This window comes from Glycine soja, chromosome 6 (genome assembly GCF_004193775.1).
Source record: "Glycine soja cultivar W05 chromosome 6, ASM419377v2, whole genome shotgun sequence".
Classification (NCBI taxonomy): Eukaryota; Viridiplantae; Streptophyta; class Magnoliopsida; order Fabales; family Fabaceae; genus Glycine; species Glycine soja.
In genome coordinates, this window is record NC_041007.1 from 13,174,766 (window position 1) to 13,191,029 (window position 16,264).

Here is a 16,264-nt window from a genome sequence, read left to right on the forward strand (position 1 = left end):
AACTCGATTGATCAGGCATAAATCAATAACATGTAACTGAATACGAGTAAAAAAAATTATATTTAATTTTCTTTTATTATTACAACTCAATTAAGTATAAAATTTAATTTTCATATATTGTCAATATAAATTTACTTTGTTAATCAATCAAAAATAATTTCAAAAATGACCTTTAGAATGATTATTATAAAACTAAGCAATTTACCATACATAGTATTATAGCAATCTGTGATCGGATAACAAGGAAAAGAATCTTTACACTATTAGTATTTTTAATTTCAATTAAATCTATACACAGTAACTTAAAACTGCAGTTAAACTATCCAACTAAAAAGCTTTTATTATAGCTAGTTGGAAACAGGAACTACATGCCTCAACTACATTTTTTTTTTTTACTTTTTTTTAGTTTTAAATTAAAAATGATTAAAAAATGTAAATAACTTCACAGTGGAGAAGTTATTTTTTCTAATAACTGTATTCGAGGAATTATTTTTTCTATTATTTGTTTGACTAAAAAATGGTGTTTAGAATTAGTTAGAGGCTAAAATGATTAAAAAAATATATACATCAAATAAGAGTAATTATTTTTATTAATAATTATTGATATAATGTAGCGCCAATCAATTTAAGCCAGAGTAGTTTTGTTGTGCTTCAGAACCTTAATGGTCTCCAAGCAAAGATGAATCCAGTTGTAGAAGTAGAATATTATAGATATCCATACATATACATATCCACATCCTTCTATTAAACTAAAGTTACATCGATCAATATACATAGATTAGATTTCTCAATGTTCAGAGATAAATCAAAGGAAGGGGGAAGGGGGGATAGACCACAAAAAATACAATTGGGGAAAGGAATACAAGAGGGGGAAAATAATGCAAAACTAGATGATGATGATGCAAACTCGAAGATACATCACCCCTGGCATTTTAGATGATAGCAATCAAGCTTTCATTTCAAATGATACCAATGAACAAAACCCCCCAAAAAATAAAGCAATATCTCGTCTCTGTCTGCACAATGTGATGATATAGTCTTTTAAATCTAGCTAAATCAAATAGATGGGGTCAGAGCCAAACCGTATAACTGCCACATTTTGTTGCTTAATGTACATAACCCTGCTACATCAAGCAACGGACAGATCTAACTTCTTTCTCCACCAGTAGAATTCTGTATCACTTGAAATGGTCTTGCCGGATAACTGTAATTAAATTAAAGGGTGGCCCATCTTCTTCTTTCTGTTTCCAAGGTTCGCCATTGCCTTGGATATACCACGATACTTTTGGAGACAAGGGACTATACAAATCTGCACGTGTAGAATAATTAGGCAGTATTTCCCAATCTGTTCTGAAGGGAGGGGGAAAATAATAAAATATGCAGTGCTGAAAAGAGCATTAGCTTCTCAACTTAACATAGCTAGAAAATAGCAAATAAATTCCAATCTCACTGTCAAAACATATCCAAATTATGTTACGAAAGCTTAGTCTGTCAATGTTTTCTATCTGCCCTCAACCCAAACATTTTCTACTTTAACTTTCCTTGAATCTCCAGGTGTTTTTTGCAGGCATTTTTTTTTTATAAAAAAAGTCTGTATTTAAGTTTAATTGTTTTCGTTACACACACAATTTTGTATTTTAGGTAAGATCTTACAATCCTTGTTACAGTCTCACAATGTATGTGTTTCACCTCTCTTGCCAATCCAAAATAAGACCTCAATTTTGACAACCGTGCTTGTTACTCTAATAGCTTATATGAAAAAAGAAATCTATTCTGTGGCCATGGCTACTCATGCATGTTAGATTGAACAAGAAGTCGACAAGAAAATATGAGGACCTTTGGTGTAAACAAACTAATTACAGGTAAAGCTACCCAATACTGATAAAGTCTTTGATTGGAGCTCAATACAAAGGCACATATAATGAGGACCTTACATCAACAAAGGGCTCCTCAACAAAGAGGATGATTCAATACCTGTATTGACTGGAGGATCTGGCTCTCTTGTACTGTGTAATACAGTTGTACCAGATAAAACAGTAATGAAACCACATAACTCTGATGCAATACTGCTTATACTTTGACCAGAATAGTCCTAAATAATAAAAGCAGAGGAGGCAGGATTACAACAGATAGTTGAGCACTTGATCGTTAAGATGTCTCTTTAGATGCATTTTTCATTTTGTTTCAGTAAAATACCAACCTTAAACATGATTGCACTAGCTAATATTGTAAAAGATGTGAACAAGGCATAGTAGATCGGAGAAACAACTGCTGTGTTAAAAGTATCCAATGCCTGCAGTCATGCAAGAGTTGGTCAGCACAGAAGCCCAGTTTGAAGATCAACTAACAAGCAAATGATGACAACTGAAAGGCAAGGAAGCAACAATCATGTAAATAGGAGTCAGGACTTTAAGATTATCAGTTCTGGTGGCCCAGATCATGCATTACATGAATGTTATTTGAAGTAGATGCTCATCTTGAACTTCTAGATCAGCTCATAGCCTACAAAATGTTTTATTGATTGATATAATGATATGCAATTACTTTAGGTGAAAACATCAAAACAGACATGTTGATAACAAGCAGGGCCCAAAGCCTTCAAAAGTATGATCCCCTTCTTCTGCAAACTAAAATGCTTCCTCACACGAAAAACAAGCAGGATGACATACAGAGTAGAAAGCCAACACAGAATATGTATATCATTTCTTCTAAAGAAAAGATAAGCCCAGGCTCTAATTTCTTTTTTTTCAAATACAAAACATTATGCTCACATAAAAGTTAAGAGTGATACAGACCATATTAAGATAATTTAACTGCGTAATGATGCAGGAAATAGCAACCATCGTAAAAATCCATGTCTGAAACTGAACAAACTGATCGGCACCCTCAATTGTAAGTCTTATAGCAATGCCAATGGCTTTTATGCTCATGACCTGGGAAACAAGATATTCTATCAGAAGTGCAAAACAAAAGATGACCTCTGGTATTGAGTTTAGTCAACTATAAGTACTCCAAAGATGAATTGGGTAGAAAGAGGAGCCACTTACAGTCAAGGATCCAATTATGGAGCATATTCCAATATAAACTAAAATATTAGTCTGGCCAAAGCGAGGAGCACAATACAATATCAAAAAGAAAGCTACAGCGATGGTCGAGGCAGTGTACAACAAGAATGCTGGATGCCAAAACAGGAAGCAGAAACATCAGGCGTGCATAACAAAACAAAATTCGCATTTTGATTGCAGATACAAACAATAAAACCTCAAGCAACAGCATACCCGGTTGAAGTGCTAACTGCCAAATTTCTTCTACAGAACTAAGAGGCTTCTCTTGAGGTGCATGGAGCACAATCACAGTGGACCCCACAATGCACAGAAGACACCCCAGCATGCCCATTTTCTGCAGCTTCTCGTTCAACATGAAATGCGCCAACACAGCACTAGCCATTTCCAGATTCACAAAACAGTTAATTTAGTAGAAAAATAATATTAAAAAAAAAGAATAAAAAATTGGCAATTACCTAACAATAATACTCAAAGCACCAAGCGGCGTGACAAGCACCGCGGGGGCATAAACGTACGCCACGAAATTCGCTATCTCTCCGACAATCACTGTAACAAAAAAAGAGGCTCCAACTCAGAAGCAATAAGAAAGTGAAATAAATAAGAAAATACTTAATTATATTTTTAGTTCATCATGATTTTGGTCCCGGTATTCTAATAGCGTAAATCAAGTGTGAGGGAGTCTAACTCGTGAGTTATTGTAAACACCTGAAACTACTGTCTTCGAGTCACTCGAGTTTTCTCTTGTTTACAATCGGTCTCTTAAGTTAGCTAATTTCGTTAGATATTGAATGAAGCAACACGATGAATGGACTGTAAATGGTAAAAAAAAAATAAAAAAATTGAGGAACTCAATTGCATAATTGAACCCGAGAAAGTAAAATCGCACAATTACGAGAATTAAGGACTAAAAAGGCAATTAAGTGTGAATAAAAGTAGTTAGGTACTGTACTAACTGGTAACCATTCCGAGCCACCAAAGAGGTTGCAGCAAGTAACCGTAGCCTCCGCCACCTGAAACGAAGAATTGTTAGGAAGAGGAGGAAAACGGCACGTGAGAGTGAGGGAGAAGAGAGAGGTAACTGGCACGTGAGCCGTTGAGACTGGCACGTTGGAGGCCTTTTTTCTTGATGATGAAGCTGGAGCCGATGAAGGCGCTGGAGACGACGGCCAGAATGAAACCGATCAAATTGGTGGAGTACATGGTCGCAACGGAGAGTGATTTGGAACCCTAGATTAGAATTTGGATTGCATGAATGAATGAACTCCAAAGTCAAGTTTTGTTTTTCTGGCGGGGCGCTTTGTGTTGTTACTTATTAGTTATTTTACTGTTTGGTTTGGTCAATGAGTTGGAATTGACGGGTGGTTTTGGTTTTGGTCGCATTTGGAGTTGGAGGGAGAGTGACATAGAGAGAAAGATAGTGTGAACATGTGAATCCTCGTTTAGAATTTTTGCTTTCCTTTTTCTTTTTACGCTGACATGAAAAAAAAAACTTCTAAATCATCATTTTGGTCTGTTATTATGCTCTCTTTTAACATATATAAGATTAACTTTAAAATAAAATACTTTTCGTTTATTTTTATAACACTCAATTTATAATATATCTTTTATATTCATTATTTTTAGATTAAAAATATTTTTTATTAAAAAAATATATTGACAAATCATTAGAAGAGAAAAACTATTAATAATAAAAATAATTTTTAAAAAATTATAAATTTAAGAAAAAGTTATTATTATCAATTAAATTAATCATTTTTCTTAATCTTGATAATGAATTAGATAATTGTATTTTATATATAGAAATGAGAAGTTTAATTTAATTATTTATTTATTTTTTAAAATTTTCATTTTAATTATTTATTTTATTTATTTTGTTCAAAATATTATTTTTTAATTTTACTTTGATTATTTTATTATTTAAATATTTATTTATCTTAGTATTGTTGAAGGACAACGTTAAATATATTTAAATATTTAAAGAACTATTTTAAACCTTTTAAATGAAATAATATACTAAAGTAAACTTTTTAAATGATAAAAATTATTTTAAACTTTTTAAATAAACTAAATGACCATAGTAATTTTTTAAAAAGACAAATAATCATTTTAAAAAAAATAAATAAGATAAAGAACAAAAATAATGATTTAGCTTTTTTTTAAAACATGACAAAGTTATAATGATTTAGTAATAAGAATATATAGATATTATATGGATGGTGAGATTTATTACGTCAATTCACCCGACTTAAGAATAAATAATTAAATATACATATTTTATGTGTCAAATTCACTTCACTTACATGAATTAGGTTTTGAATGCAAGAATTTAAATGTGAGTTAATTAGGCAATCAGTGTAAATTTCACACGTTCAACTAATCAATAAAAAATTACTTAATTATGTTTTTAAAGATAATTATAATGAAGATAATGTTCATACAGTGTCACATCACAAAATAATGCTTTAATTAAATAAAATAAAATTAAAAAAGTCAAATTAATATTATTTATATTTCTATTTATAAGATTTAAATTTAAAATAGTATTTTTTTATAAAACTCAATTTATTATATTTGTTGTTTTAATTATTTATAGATTATAAATTATCCTGGTTAAAAGAATAAAAAGTAATGTATTATAAACTATTACAAGAAAAATAAATATTAATGAAAATAATAATTTTGAAAAAAAATTAAAAATTTAAGACAAATTCATCGGTATAAACTAAATTAACCATATGATTGGTTGTGTGAGCATTATTCTCTCAAATTAATCTCTTTCCACTTTGTGAGTTCATTTTGGAGTAAAAAAAAATTATACTCTAAGTGAAGGATTGAATCCCAAGACTTTGATCAAAGACATGTTTGATTTAACCGATATACATTTTCATACATGTTTTGTAATATATATAACTTTTGATTTAACAATCCTTCAAGGATTTGGCAAGACTAAACCAAACACACACCATGAGATCAAAGTACTGAAATATATGTCAACAATTTTTTGATAAATTAAATAAACTATATTTTTAAAGTTTCAACCTATCAAAATAAACTTTTGACTAAATGGATGAACGAGACACCACGACACGACTCATGAAAATGCCTAACTATCTCATCTAACAAGAAGAAATCACTATTAAAACATTTTTATAAACCATTATTTTATTTTACCATGAGCAGCTAAACTAGAGCGAAAAAGATGAAATTTCAATTTTCTAACAAAAACCCGACCTAGGAACCGAAAATAGGGATTTATGTCCGCGTAATGGCATTGCAGATTGCAAGTACGAGTAGCCGCTGGAAAACTCTTAAAGGCCTAGCCCTGGCCCATTCCCAAACATGACACATGGTTTGAGTCAATCCCGTACCTTCACTCTTTCTCACTCGCCTCAGACCTAGTCATCACTCACAGCTATAGTTGTAAAATTCAGTCTGGTGGTGAATTTGATTTAGTATATATTAAAAATTTAAAATTATATATATTTATTATATATAAGTAAGAAAAATTCAAAATAATTAATATTATTTGAATAAGAATATATATATATATATATATATATATTTTAAAATTTAAAATAATAAGTGATCATAACAAAACAAGAAAATGTCGTCATAGAAATGTTTATTTTTTTAATCAACTGAAATGAATCAATTTAATCAAAATATGATGACTTAACAGTTGAATTTGATTGAGTTATCTTAGATCAATTATGTGACTAATTCAATAATAAAATTGGTCTAATTAGTTCAGTAAATCTTGATTGGACTTATCCCACCCTAAAATCAAGTGTTTAATTTTCAATTTTGTTGATTATTATGTTATTATTTTTATCTCACCTAGTTGGCACCCAATGAGAGGGTGGACTTTTGTCCGAACCCGACACGTGACAAGTCACCGAGTCTCGTATGCCGTCTTCTTCCCCCCTTTTGGAATTCCTCTTATTTACCTCCCTATGCCGTTTTCTTTTCCTTTAATTTTTATATTTTCCCTCACTTGTATCGAATAATACTACTACATGGCAGGGGCTTCGAATTCCAAGATTGAGTTCTTGGTGTGGCTGTCGCAAGTGATTGGAGGTCTCTGCTCGCGCTCCGCCGAGGATGACCGAGTTTTTGTCAACGCAGATTCTGCTGCTCAGAATAAGCCTGGCAGCAACCACGACGCCATTATTTTCACCGCCGCGCCTCAGAGGATGGAGAGGAATCTTCCAGAACCTTCTAGAACCAACGGGAAGGCTTCTACCACTGCGGCGGAAGAGTTCTACGACGGAATCCCGCGCTTCCCCGAGGACTCCTTGCCGAACAAGCCTAAGTCAAAGGTTAAACCTTTCTCTGTTAAAAATAAATAAAAATATATATACTGAACTGGAAGATGATGATGTATAAGTATATTTTAACTGTTGTTGATTCTTTTGTCTGCGATTCTTCCTCGCACGTAGGGCTGTTGTTTAGTTCACAGAGGCAAGGCTAGAAATTCACGAGCTGCTACTTGTTTGAACTAAAGATTACTTGGAATAAGGCTTGCAATTAGGATTTAGGGTTTGTTTGTTTTGTGATTAGGAGTTTTAGAATTATGTTCTTTATCTTGTTATGGTTGTATTTATGTACTTGAGGCTTGAGATTAGGTTGTTTGTGGCTTTGTGCTAGGAAAGAAAATTATCCAAGGGCTTTGGATGCTAATAGGCATTATTTCAGATACTCCCTTCGTCCCTATCTATAAGATCCAATTTGAAATGATGCTCCTTCTTTTTTAAAAGACTCAATCCATAATGTTTCTTGCATTAACTATTTTTAGACTAGAAATGTCCCTCATTAAAAGAACAAAGAGAATGTATTGCCAAACCATTAGAAGAGAGAGAAATATTAATGATAAGGATAGTTTTGGAAAAATTTATAAATTTAAGACAAATTTATTGCTTTCAACTAAATTAACCACTTTCCTTAATCTTGATGAATTAGGTAATTGGGTCTTATATATAGGAATGGAGGGAATATAAGACTAGTCATAGGATACCAAGATTCTAACTAATAGTTTAAGCTTTTAAGGGAGTTGGTCCTTGACGTGGTATCAAAGCTTCCATGATCAAGTGGTTAGGTCCATTCTATTTGATTGAAATGAATTGTAGCATAGGGTAGACGGACTTGTGCCATGCATTAAGGCCAAAGAGCTTTTGGCCGAGGGGGCATGTATGAAACCATTCATTTGCTTCTGTGTAAAAAATAGAATAATGCTGGAGAAAAATGAAAATATCTGCTGAGCTCTTTTCGATTCAGGTCTCCGAGGTGAGTTTTCGCTTGGGCAAAGCTGGTACTACTGGAATTGCTATTGGATTAGAGAAAGCAGTAGAGGTTTTGGACACCCTTGGGAGCAGCATGACAAATTTAAATGCAAGCAGTGGGTTTGTTTCTGGAGCTGCAATAAAGGGGAATGAAATTTCTATCTTAGCATTTGAGGTTGCAAACACAATTGTCAAAGGTTTTAATCTTCTGCAATCTCTTTCCGCAAAAAGCATTAGGCATTTAAAAGAAGAGGTGCTTCTTTCACATGCCGTGCAAGATTTAGTATCAAAGGATATGGATGAACTTCTTAGAATTGTTGCAGCAGACAAGAGGTAAATATTGGATTAAATCAAATTACTAAGCATGGCTTCTTTACTATGAATAAGCTAACTATTTTATTTTTTTGCATTATCATGACTCTAATATTAAAATTTCAACTGTATATGATTTTGGATTACGTTGTCAGGCAGGAGTTGAATGTTTTTTCTGATGAGGTGATTCGTTTTGGAAATCGTTCAAAGAATCCTCAGTGGCACAACCTAGACCGTTACTTTGAGAAGTAATATAAATTGTACTCACTCAATTCAACTAACCTTTCATTCATCTTCAAAAAAAGATTTAACTTATATTTATTCTGATCTGTACTTGCATTGTAAATTGTAGGGTTAGCAAAGAATTAAATGGTCAAAGATTGTCAAGAGACGAGGCAGAATCAATAATGCAACAATTGATGACTTTAGTTCAGTTTACAGCTGTGAGTGTATTTCTTCTGTCACTAAAGAAAAGGCTTAGTGTTTCTCGAGGACTGGTACTAACTTTTGAAGCTGACAATATAAGGAAATTAAAAAGAAGAAATTCTTGGTAAAAGTATTTATAGTTTAAGATTAATTAACTCAAGGGTTAATTAAGTTTATAAATAACTACTCATTAAACCACTCTTTCAATATTCTTAATTCTGTTTTGTGATTTTCCCAGAAATGTATTATAGGTAGTTTTTTTTTAAGGATTTTGATATACTTTACCTTATATTGTAACATATTTCCATATTGTTAATCAGTTGAGACTTGAGAGAGTGATTGTCCCTGAATTAGGAATACTTTTCCATTGATTTTGTTTTGTAATTTTCCCAGAAATGTATTATAGGGGGATTTTTTTTAAGGATTATGATCTACTTTACCATATGTTCTGTAACATATCAATATCAATATCAATTGTATAGAGTTTTCTTTTTTTCCATAACTTTTTCTATCTCCTACTCTTTTATATGTATCATGATTTATGCTAAAAGATATAATGGAGAATTTCTGAGTTCATCTACTTTAGCTCTGTATATACCTGTAGGTACATTAAATCATTCATTCTGATTCTGATTAATATTATCACCCTGGAATATAACTTCCGATCAATCAATCATGTAAATTTGGCATTGAATATCTACCATAATATCACAAAGACATGTTTTTGAACTGAAACCAATATGATGGTTAGGTATGTCTTCTTTCTGGTTAGATTTAATCTTTACTCATTTGAGGGAATAGACTATTATAAGTAATTGAATATACTTATATTTATATATAAATTGTAGTGTTATTAAATTACCTGATGTATAAGGTGTCTTATTTATTGCAGCTTTTGTTGCATCTGCTCATTTGTCCCCATTTTGCTGTTATTTTATCTCCAAGATTTTTTATTATCTTTCCTTTGTTGCAACCAAGTGCTCCATGCATTTGCTTTTTTATTCAATGTAGTAATTTTTTTTATGTGGGGGTTTATTTCTGAAAAAATTGGACAATCAATTTTCTGTGACTGCAGGAATTGTACCATGAATTACATGCTTTGGATAGATTTGAACAAGATATTCAGCGCAAGGGTGAGGAGGAGGAGGATCAAAGAGGTAATTGTGGAATATTAGCCACGAGTCATGACTACTATGCATATTTTGTTTGTAACTGGCTATTAATCTTAAATCTGAGGTTCTTAAAGAGTTTTAATTTAAAGCGAAGATTAATTTTGGTATGATTATTATTATTTTCATATAGAACAATCATTTATATGGTGGTGAATGTACTTGGTCTTGGGATGTTTAAAATAATATCTATACTCTGAAATGAAGATAGGATCTAGAATACTAGCTATCTATATTCTGCTTTAGTTGTATCCTTTTTTTTTGTTTTGCTACTGGTGCAGCGGTAAAGTTGTGCCTTGGTGACCTGTTGGTCATGGGTTCGAATCCGGAAACAGCCTCTTTGCATATGCAAGGGTAAGGCTGCGTACAATATCCCTCCCCCATACCTTCGCATAGCGAAGAGCCTCTGGGCAATGGGGTACGCTAGTTTTTATTCTGGTCTGAATGCATTCTCCATCTGCCATTGGGTCTCATTAAAAATCATCCTTGTTAAATTGTACTCCCTCCATCTTGGTGTAAACAAAAAAAAACTCATGCTAATTAAGAAAGTTATTTAGCATCATTTAATTGTACCAATCTCATGTTACAACTAATTTTCCTCCCTAAACCACCCTTCCTTGGAACTTGATATAAAAAAATAAAGGAAAGTCATTGAAAATAAAACCTCAATTAAATGAGGTATTTTGGGTATAGTCTCATTAAATAAGCGAAAGTTATTTGAGATTTGCTTACATTTGAGACCAGCACAAGGGATTTTTTTTTTGCACTTATATTCAAGATCAGAGGGGTTAACACTTTATAGTCAGATAACTGTTGCCAAAACACCTACTTTGGTTTTCGCTAATATTAGTTTTGATTTTTTTAGAGCCAGAACTACATATCATGTTGATGATGTAATTCAGAAGGCCTAAATGATTGTTTACTATATACATTACACATTTTTTAAGGGAAAAAAGTCACTTTGATTCAGAAGTTTGACCTTGCAGCATATCGAGCAGTATTTGTTTATGTAGTCTCTTATAGATTATAGATATACTTTTGACCTTCAGCATCTCTTCATCAAATAGGTGATGGCCTTGCATTCTTGAGGGCAGAAATTAAAAGTCAAAAGAAGCAAATTAGACAGTTAAAGAAAAAATCACTCTGGTCTAGAAGTTTGGAGGAGGTAACATCTTGCTTCACTGCACAATACGTTTTTCTTGTCTCTCAGTATGCTCCTCATTGTTTGTTTTATGATTTTTATCCTCATTTATACTGTCATTGTATCCAATCTATGATAGGAATCTTCAGTTTAGGAAGAAAGAAAAAGGAAATAGAGTATTTAAAACAGAAAAGATGAATCTGTTTTATTGAAAGGATAGGGAAAACACAAAGGAGCAATCCTCCTTTCACACAAGGGAATATCCCTGTTCTACTATGGATACAACTCGATGCCCCTCCTTGTCCTAGCTAGGATCCCTTTATACTTCCCAGCCCAACTCCCTCTAACAGAATTAGTTGTCTAACAGTTCTAACTGAAAGGTCTAACAGAATTAACAGTATTCTGTTTTTAGACTCTTTCCCTCCTCCTATATACTAATAGAGGTCTTGGTTGTGGCTGACCTCGATCCTCTTTCCTAACAATCTAACGTAGAGAAATCAGTTTTATTTAACATTAATGGAGAGCTGAGAAAAGTTGAATTTAATTCATAATCTTATGGATTACAGGTTATGGAGAAGCTTGTAGACATTGTCCATTTTTTGCATTTGGAGATAAGCAATGCCTTTGGCAATGCAGGTTTGTACCCACTAAAGGCCATTAGATTATGTTTGCTTCACTTGATTTGAAATGCTGTTCTAGTGCCACTTAACGTGTTAACTATTAAGTATTAAATATCAGTTCTTATGAGGCTTAGTTAACACAAGTGATAGCCACTGCGAATCTCAGCTATGTTAGCCTTATTTTGTAGTAATTCTAATTTTAATTAGAGAGGAAAAAAGGGTGTGCATGTTTCTTTTATTTCTTATGGGAGTGGGAGGGGTGGGATTATGTTTATATTTTCATGATCTTATCAATGAAATCTATATTCTGCGTACCTGTAATGTTGTTTATCCATGGGCACCTGCAGATGACCACAAACCATTCATTGGACACATGAGCAATCGCCAAAGATTGGGCCCTGCAGGCCTTGCTTTGCATTATGCAAATATAGTGCTTCAAATTGATACTCTTGTGAGTTAATCTTCATTGTATTTACTTCATTCCATATCTGTTTTTTTTTTGTGCCTTACCTTGAACCATGTGAGAATTAATTGAGTTTCTAAAGTTGCTTGTTTTAAATACAAGCACTAATCTCCCTTTTATTGACTAGGAATGATTAACCCTATTAAGGGAGATTGTCTTTAAATAACACTATTAAGGGAAATAGGGAAATAACATAAAAAGGAAATAGGAAAATAATGAGATATTTAGGCAAATATAATGATATCATAGATATACAAAAGATATTTACTAGAATTTCTTCATTGTACTTCTCTGTAACTTCCCTTCTATTAATTTCAGATTTGATGTAATTGGATGTTTGTATTAATTAGGTCGTAATTTATTTTTTTAATCATTAATATTATCAGGGAAACTGAACCATGAATCAGTAGTAAAGCTAAGCATTTAACTCTATATATTTAGCTGCCATTGACATCAGACGGTGCAAATACATTTCTGGTAGAAAATTCCATGTACTTAAGTTTCTAATACTAATTGCCTTTCAGGTTGTTATACCATCTGTGTGACCTGGCATTGGAAGTGGATGAACTCTATTTTTTTTTATGCTGTACTAAGTAAATGCATTGAATAACATTGTACTGAGTCTGTTGTTGACACTTTCAGGTGGCTAGATCCTCTATACCTGCAAATACAAAGGATGCATTATATCAAAGCTTGCCTCCTAATATAAAATTAGCTCTGCGCTCCAAATTACCATCCCTTCGTGTTGTAGAAGAGGTATGATTACCTGCTGATACTTTCTATTATTACCACTTTGTTGAGAAAAGCACAGAAAGAAATAAGTAGAAAGTTTAGAATAGAGATAGAAAAGCTTTAGGTTGAATTTGAAGCACATTTTGCTCAAGCCAGCAAGAAAGGGAAGAATATACGAACTATATCATTTTTAATCAATAACTCCTCTATAAACCTCCTCATTGACATCAAGTAGTCACTAGTCACCCATCATACTCAATCCTCATTTATTGCCCTGAATTTTATTAACCGATGCTTCCTTTACCCATAAGACATGCCTTCATACTCTCCTAGATTGTTAATTCACTGTACAAATTAGTTGTGGTCACCCCTAAGCCTTAGTGTCTAGGAAAGGGCTACCTACAAAGGGGCTAACCAAAAAGGCTGAGTGAAGCGTTCAAGTGTGGATCCATCGAGACATTGGCTCTTAGGGAGTTGAGATCCCACATCGACTACAGATAAGGTCTGAGTAGTACTCATAAAGCTTGGACAATTCTTACCTTACAAGCCAGCTTTATGGGGTGAGTTAGGCCTTAAGCTCAAATTTTTAGATGATATCAGAGCTTAACTAAATCCATTGTTGGGCCACTTGCATTGCCAATTTGCCACACTCTAGCCCTGGTTGTGCAGGGGTGTGTTCAAAAGCCGCCTTAGTTGTAGTCATCCCTGAGCCATGGTGTCTCGGAAAAGGCTTCCTATGGAGGGGATGACCAGAAAGGTTGAGTGAACTGCTATAGGTGTGGAGCCACCAAGATGTTGGCTCTTAGGGAGTTGAGATCCAACATCGGCTAGAGATAAGGTCTGAGCGATACTTATAAAGCTTGGACAATCCCCACCTTACAAGATGGTTTTGTGGGGTTGAATTAGGTCTTAAGCCCAAATTCTAAGTGTTAAACATGAAATAGAGGCATAATAGGCTGAAACCGTATGTTAAAGAGACTCTACATTACCGGTTTATATAGGCTGGATTTATTAATTACATATAATTAGGGGTGATTTAGTTTCCTCTAAATGAGATATGTTTCCTCCAAATCAAATCACAACCAATCAATTTACAATAAATGTGTACTATATTTCCTGATTCTCTACACTAAGAAATATATAGAATGCTGAGGAAAATGCTCAACAACTTTTTTAGAATAATTTTTCTTCTGCTTTCAGCTCTCCACTTTCAACCAAAGAATAAAATCTCACTTTTTTTACTTTTTTTTTTTGCTCTTTCCTCATGCTTGCTGTCTGAGTCTTGCAGCTAACTATAGCAGATATCACAGATGAGATGGAGAAAACATTACATTGGTTGTCCCCCATGGCCACTAACACATCCAAGTGAGATATCTGGCCTTTTGTCAACTATATCCTTATTACCCTTGTGAAAAGCTTTCTTTTATCGTCAGTTTATTTATACCTTACATATAAGCTAACTCTAGTCTTTTTTGGCCTTTTTCTTTTGGTTTTAAAATTGGTTCAGAGCACATCATGGCTTTGGTTGGGTAGGGGAGTGGGCAAACACAGGGTAAGTTTTTGAATTAGAATTTATACATTTGTCCCTTTTGTATTTTCTATGCTTTTAATGTGTTTTTAATCCTTTCCAATTTTAAATACTTGCTTGGTTCTTGAAGCTCTGAGGTAAGGAAGACCGGTGTAATGCAGATTGAGACATTCCACCATGCAGACAAAGACAAAGTGGAATATTATATTCTTGAACTTCTCTTATGGCTTCATCGCTTGGCTATCAGAAGTAAGGCTGTCAGTGATGCTGGCAAAGTAAGGCCTGCCATCAAGTCTCCTGTTGGCACTGCTTTGCAAAATACAAATGAGCAAATATCATTGTTAACAATTGACGAGCAAAACATGCTGCTGGATTTAAATAAGAAAATACCAATTAGACGGATCAGTAAAAGCTTGGATTTTGACAGTTTGAATATCAGATTCAGGGAGAACTGCAGATTGGCCAAGAGTAGAAGTCATTCATCAAGTAGAAGCAAGGAGATATCTTTTAATAGGATTTTCTCTAAGCTTCCAGTCATTGATTTTGATATTGACAAAGAAAGAGCATTGAACGTGATTGACAGACTGGATGTGGTCAGATAATTTGAAAGTTTGCCCGATCGCCTTTGAAATGAATGGAAAGGAGAAATAATACATGTAGACATGGTAGTGGGTTTCCTTTCTGTGCATATGCAACGTTCTTGCTGCAAGCGTTGAATGCCATATTTTTGCCGCACCTTTGGTACTTTGGATTCTCATTGGCTTCATTAGGGTGCTTTGTTTCGGTGTAGTTCCACTTCCAGGTGATGTAGATATCTTTATATGGCACCAAGGTAATTGTTGAGACGATAGGCATTTATGCTTGTTTCAATGTGACTGCAAAGCCCTCTTTAGTATTGGAGCGGAGTGGACCGGTCCATTCTCGAGTGTATATATATATATTGAGGTAATGAGGATATAGTGCCCACCATCACCATTTTGCACAGCTTTTATTTTTGTGGGTTTGGCTACCCATGTTCACTGCTGAATCTAGAATTTTTTATTAACTATGATTTTTCCACGTCTCAATTTTTACATCTACTTTATGCTTTTTTTTTAATCGCATTGTATATGACATCTATAAAAAAATTTCCTTTCCCACTTGAGGTGTATGCACTCAAGGGGGTGTCAACTGTCAAGTGATTGTTATTCTTTCAGAAACATAGTTCTTAATATTGTGATAATTGTAGGGCTTGTTTTGTAGTAGAGATGAACACGATCAGAGTTGGATGTCAAGTGTGATAGTAGTAGTGGTAGTCGGTGCAGCAACATGAATAGTGGCAATGGTGACTGCCATTGGTGGTGGTGGGTAGTATTAAAAGAAAGTTAGTAGAACAATTGTGCAGCTTATAGAATAAAGGGGAAAAAATGACTTATTCTACCTTTTATCTCCCATTATTTTCTTAAGATAACTGAATAATTGAGTAGGATAATATAAAGGACAATTTAAATGTAGATATTTATGCTACTACTTTTTAATCAGAAAGAATT

General features: G+C 33.4%; 2 protein-coding genes across 2 annotated transcripts; one reads left to right on the top strand and one right to left on the bottom strand.

Moving 5' to 3' along the window:
• Positions 1 to 689: 689 nt before the first annotated feature.
• Positions 690 to 4,415, bottom strand: LOC114415871 (probable magnesium transporter NIPA6). The gene is made up of 9 exons (XM_028380732.1): positions 4,145 to 4,415; positions 4,019 to 4,075; positions 3,521 to 3,611; positions 3,279 to 3,439; positions 3,048 to 3,175; positions 2,796 to 2,933; positions 2,201 to 2,293; positions 1,975 to 2,092; positions 690 to 1,309 (listed from the first exon to the last, which is right to left on the bottom strand). Exons 1-9 carry the CDS (start codon positions 4,263 to 4,265, stop codon positions 1,179 to 1,181), a joined length of 1,038 nt encoding a protein of 345 aa, XP_028236533.1. The 5' UTR covers positions 4,266 to 4,415; the 3' UTR covers positions 690 to 1,178.
• Positions 4,416 to 6,992: 2,577 nt separating this feature from the next.
• On the top strand, positions 6,993 to 15,912 carry LOC114415872. The gene is made up of 12 exons (XM_028380733.1): positions 6,993 to 7,384; positions 8,340 to 8,677; positions 8,812 to 8,904; positions 9,009 to 9,099; positions 10,158 to 10,239; positions 11,319 to 11,416; positions 11,959 to 12,028; positions 12,360 to 12,463; positions 13,118 to 13,231; positions 14,496 to 14,572; positions 14,715 to 14,759; positions 14,866 to 15,912. The coding sequence occupies exons 1-12, from the start codon at positions 7,082 to 7,084 to the stop codon at positions 15,335 to 15,337; spliced, it is 1,887 nt and encodes a 628-aa protein (XP_028236534.1). The 5' UTR covers positions 6,993 to 7,081; the 3' UTR covers positions 15,338 to 15,912.
• The last annotated feature ends 352 nt before the right edge of the window (positions 15,913 to 16,264 follow it).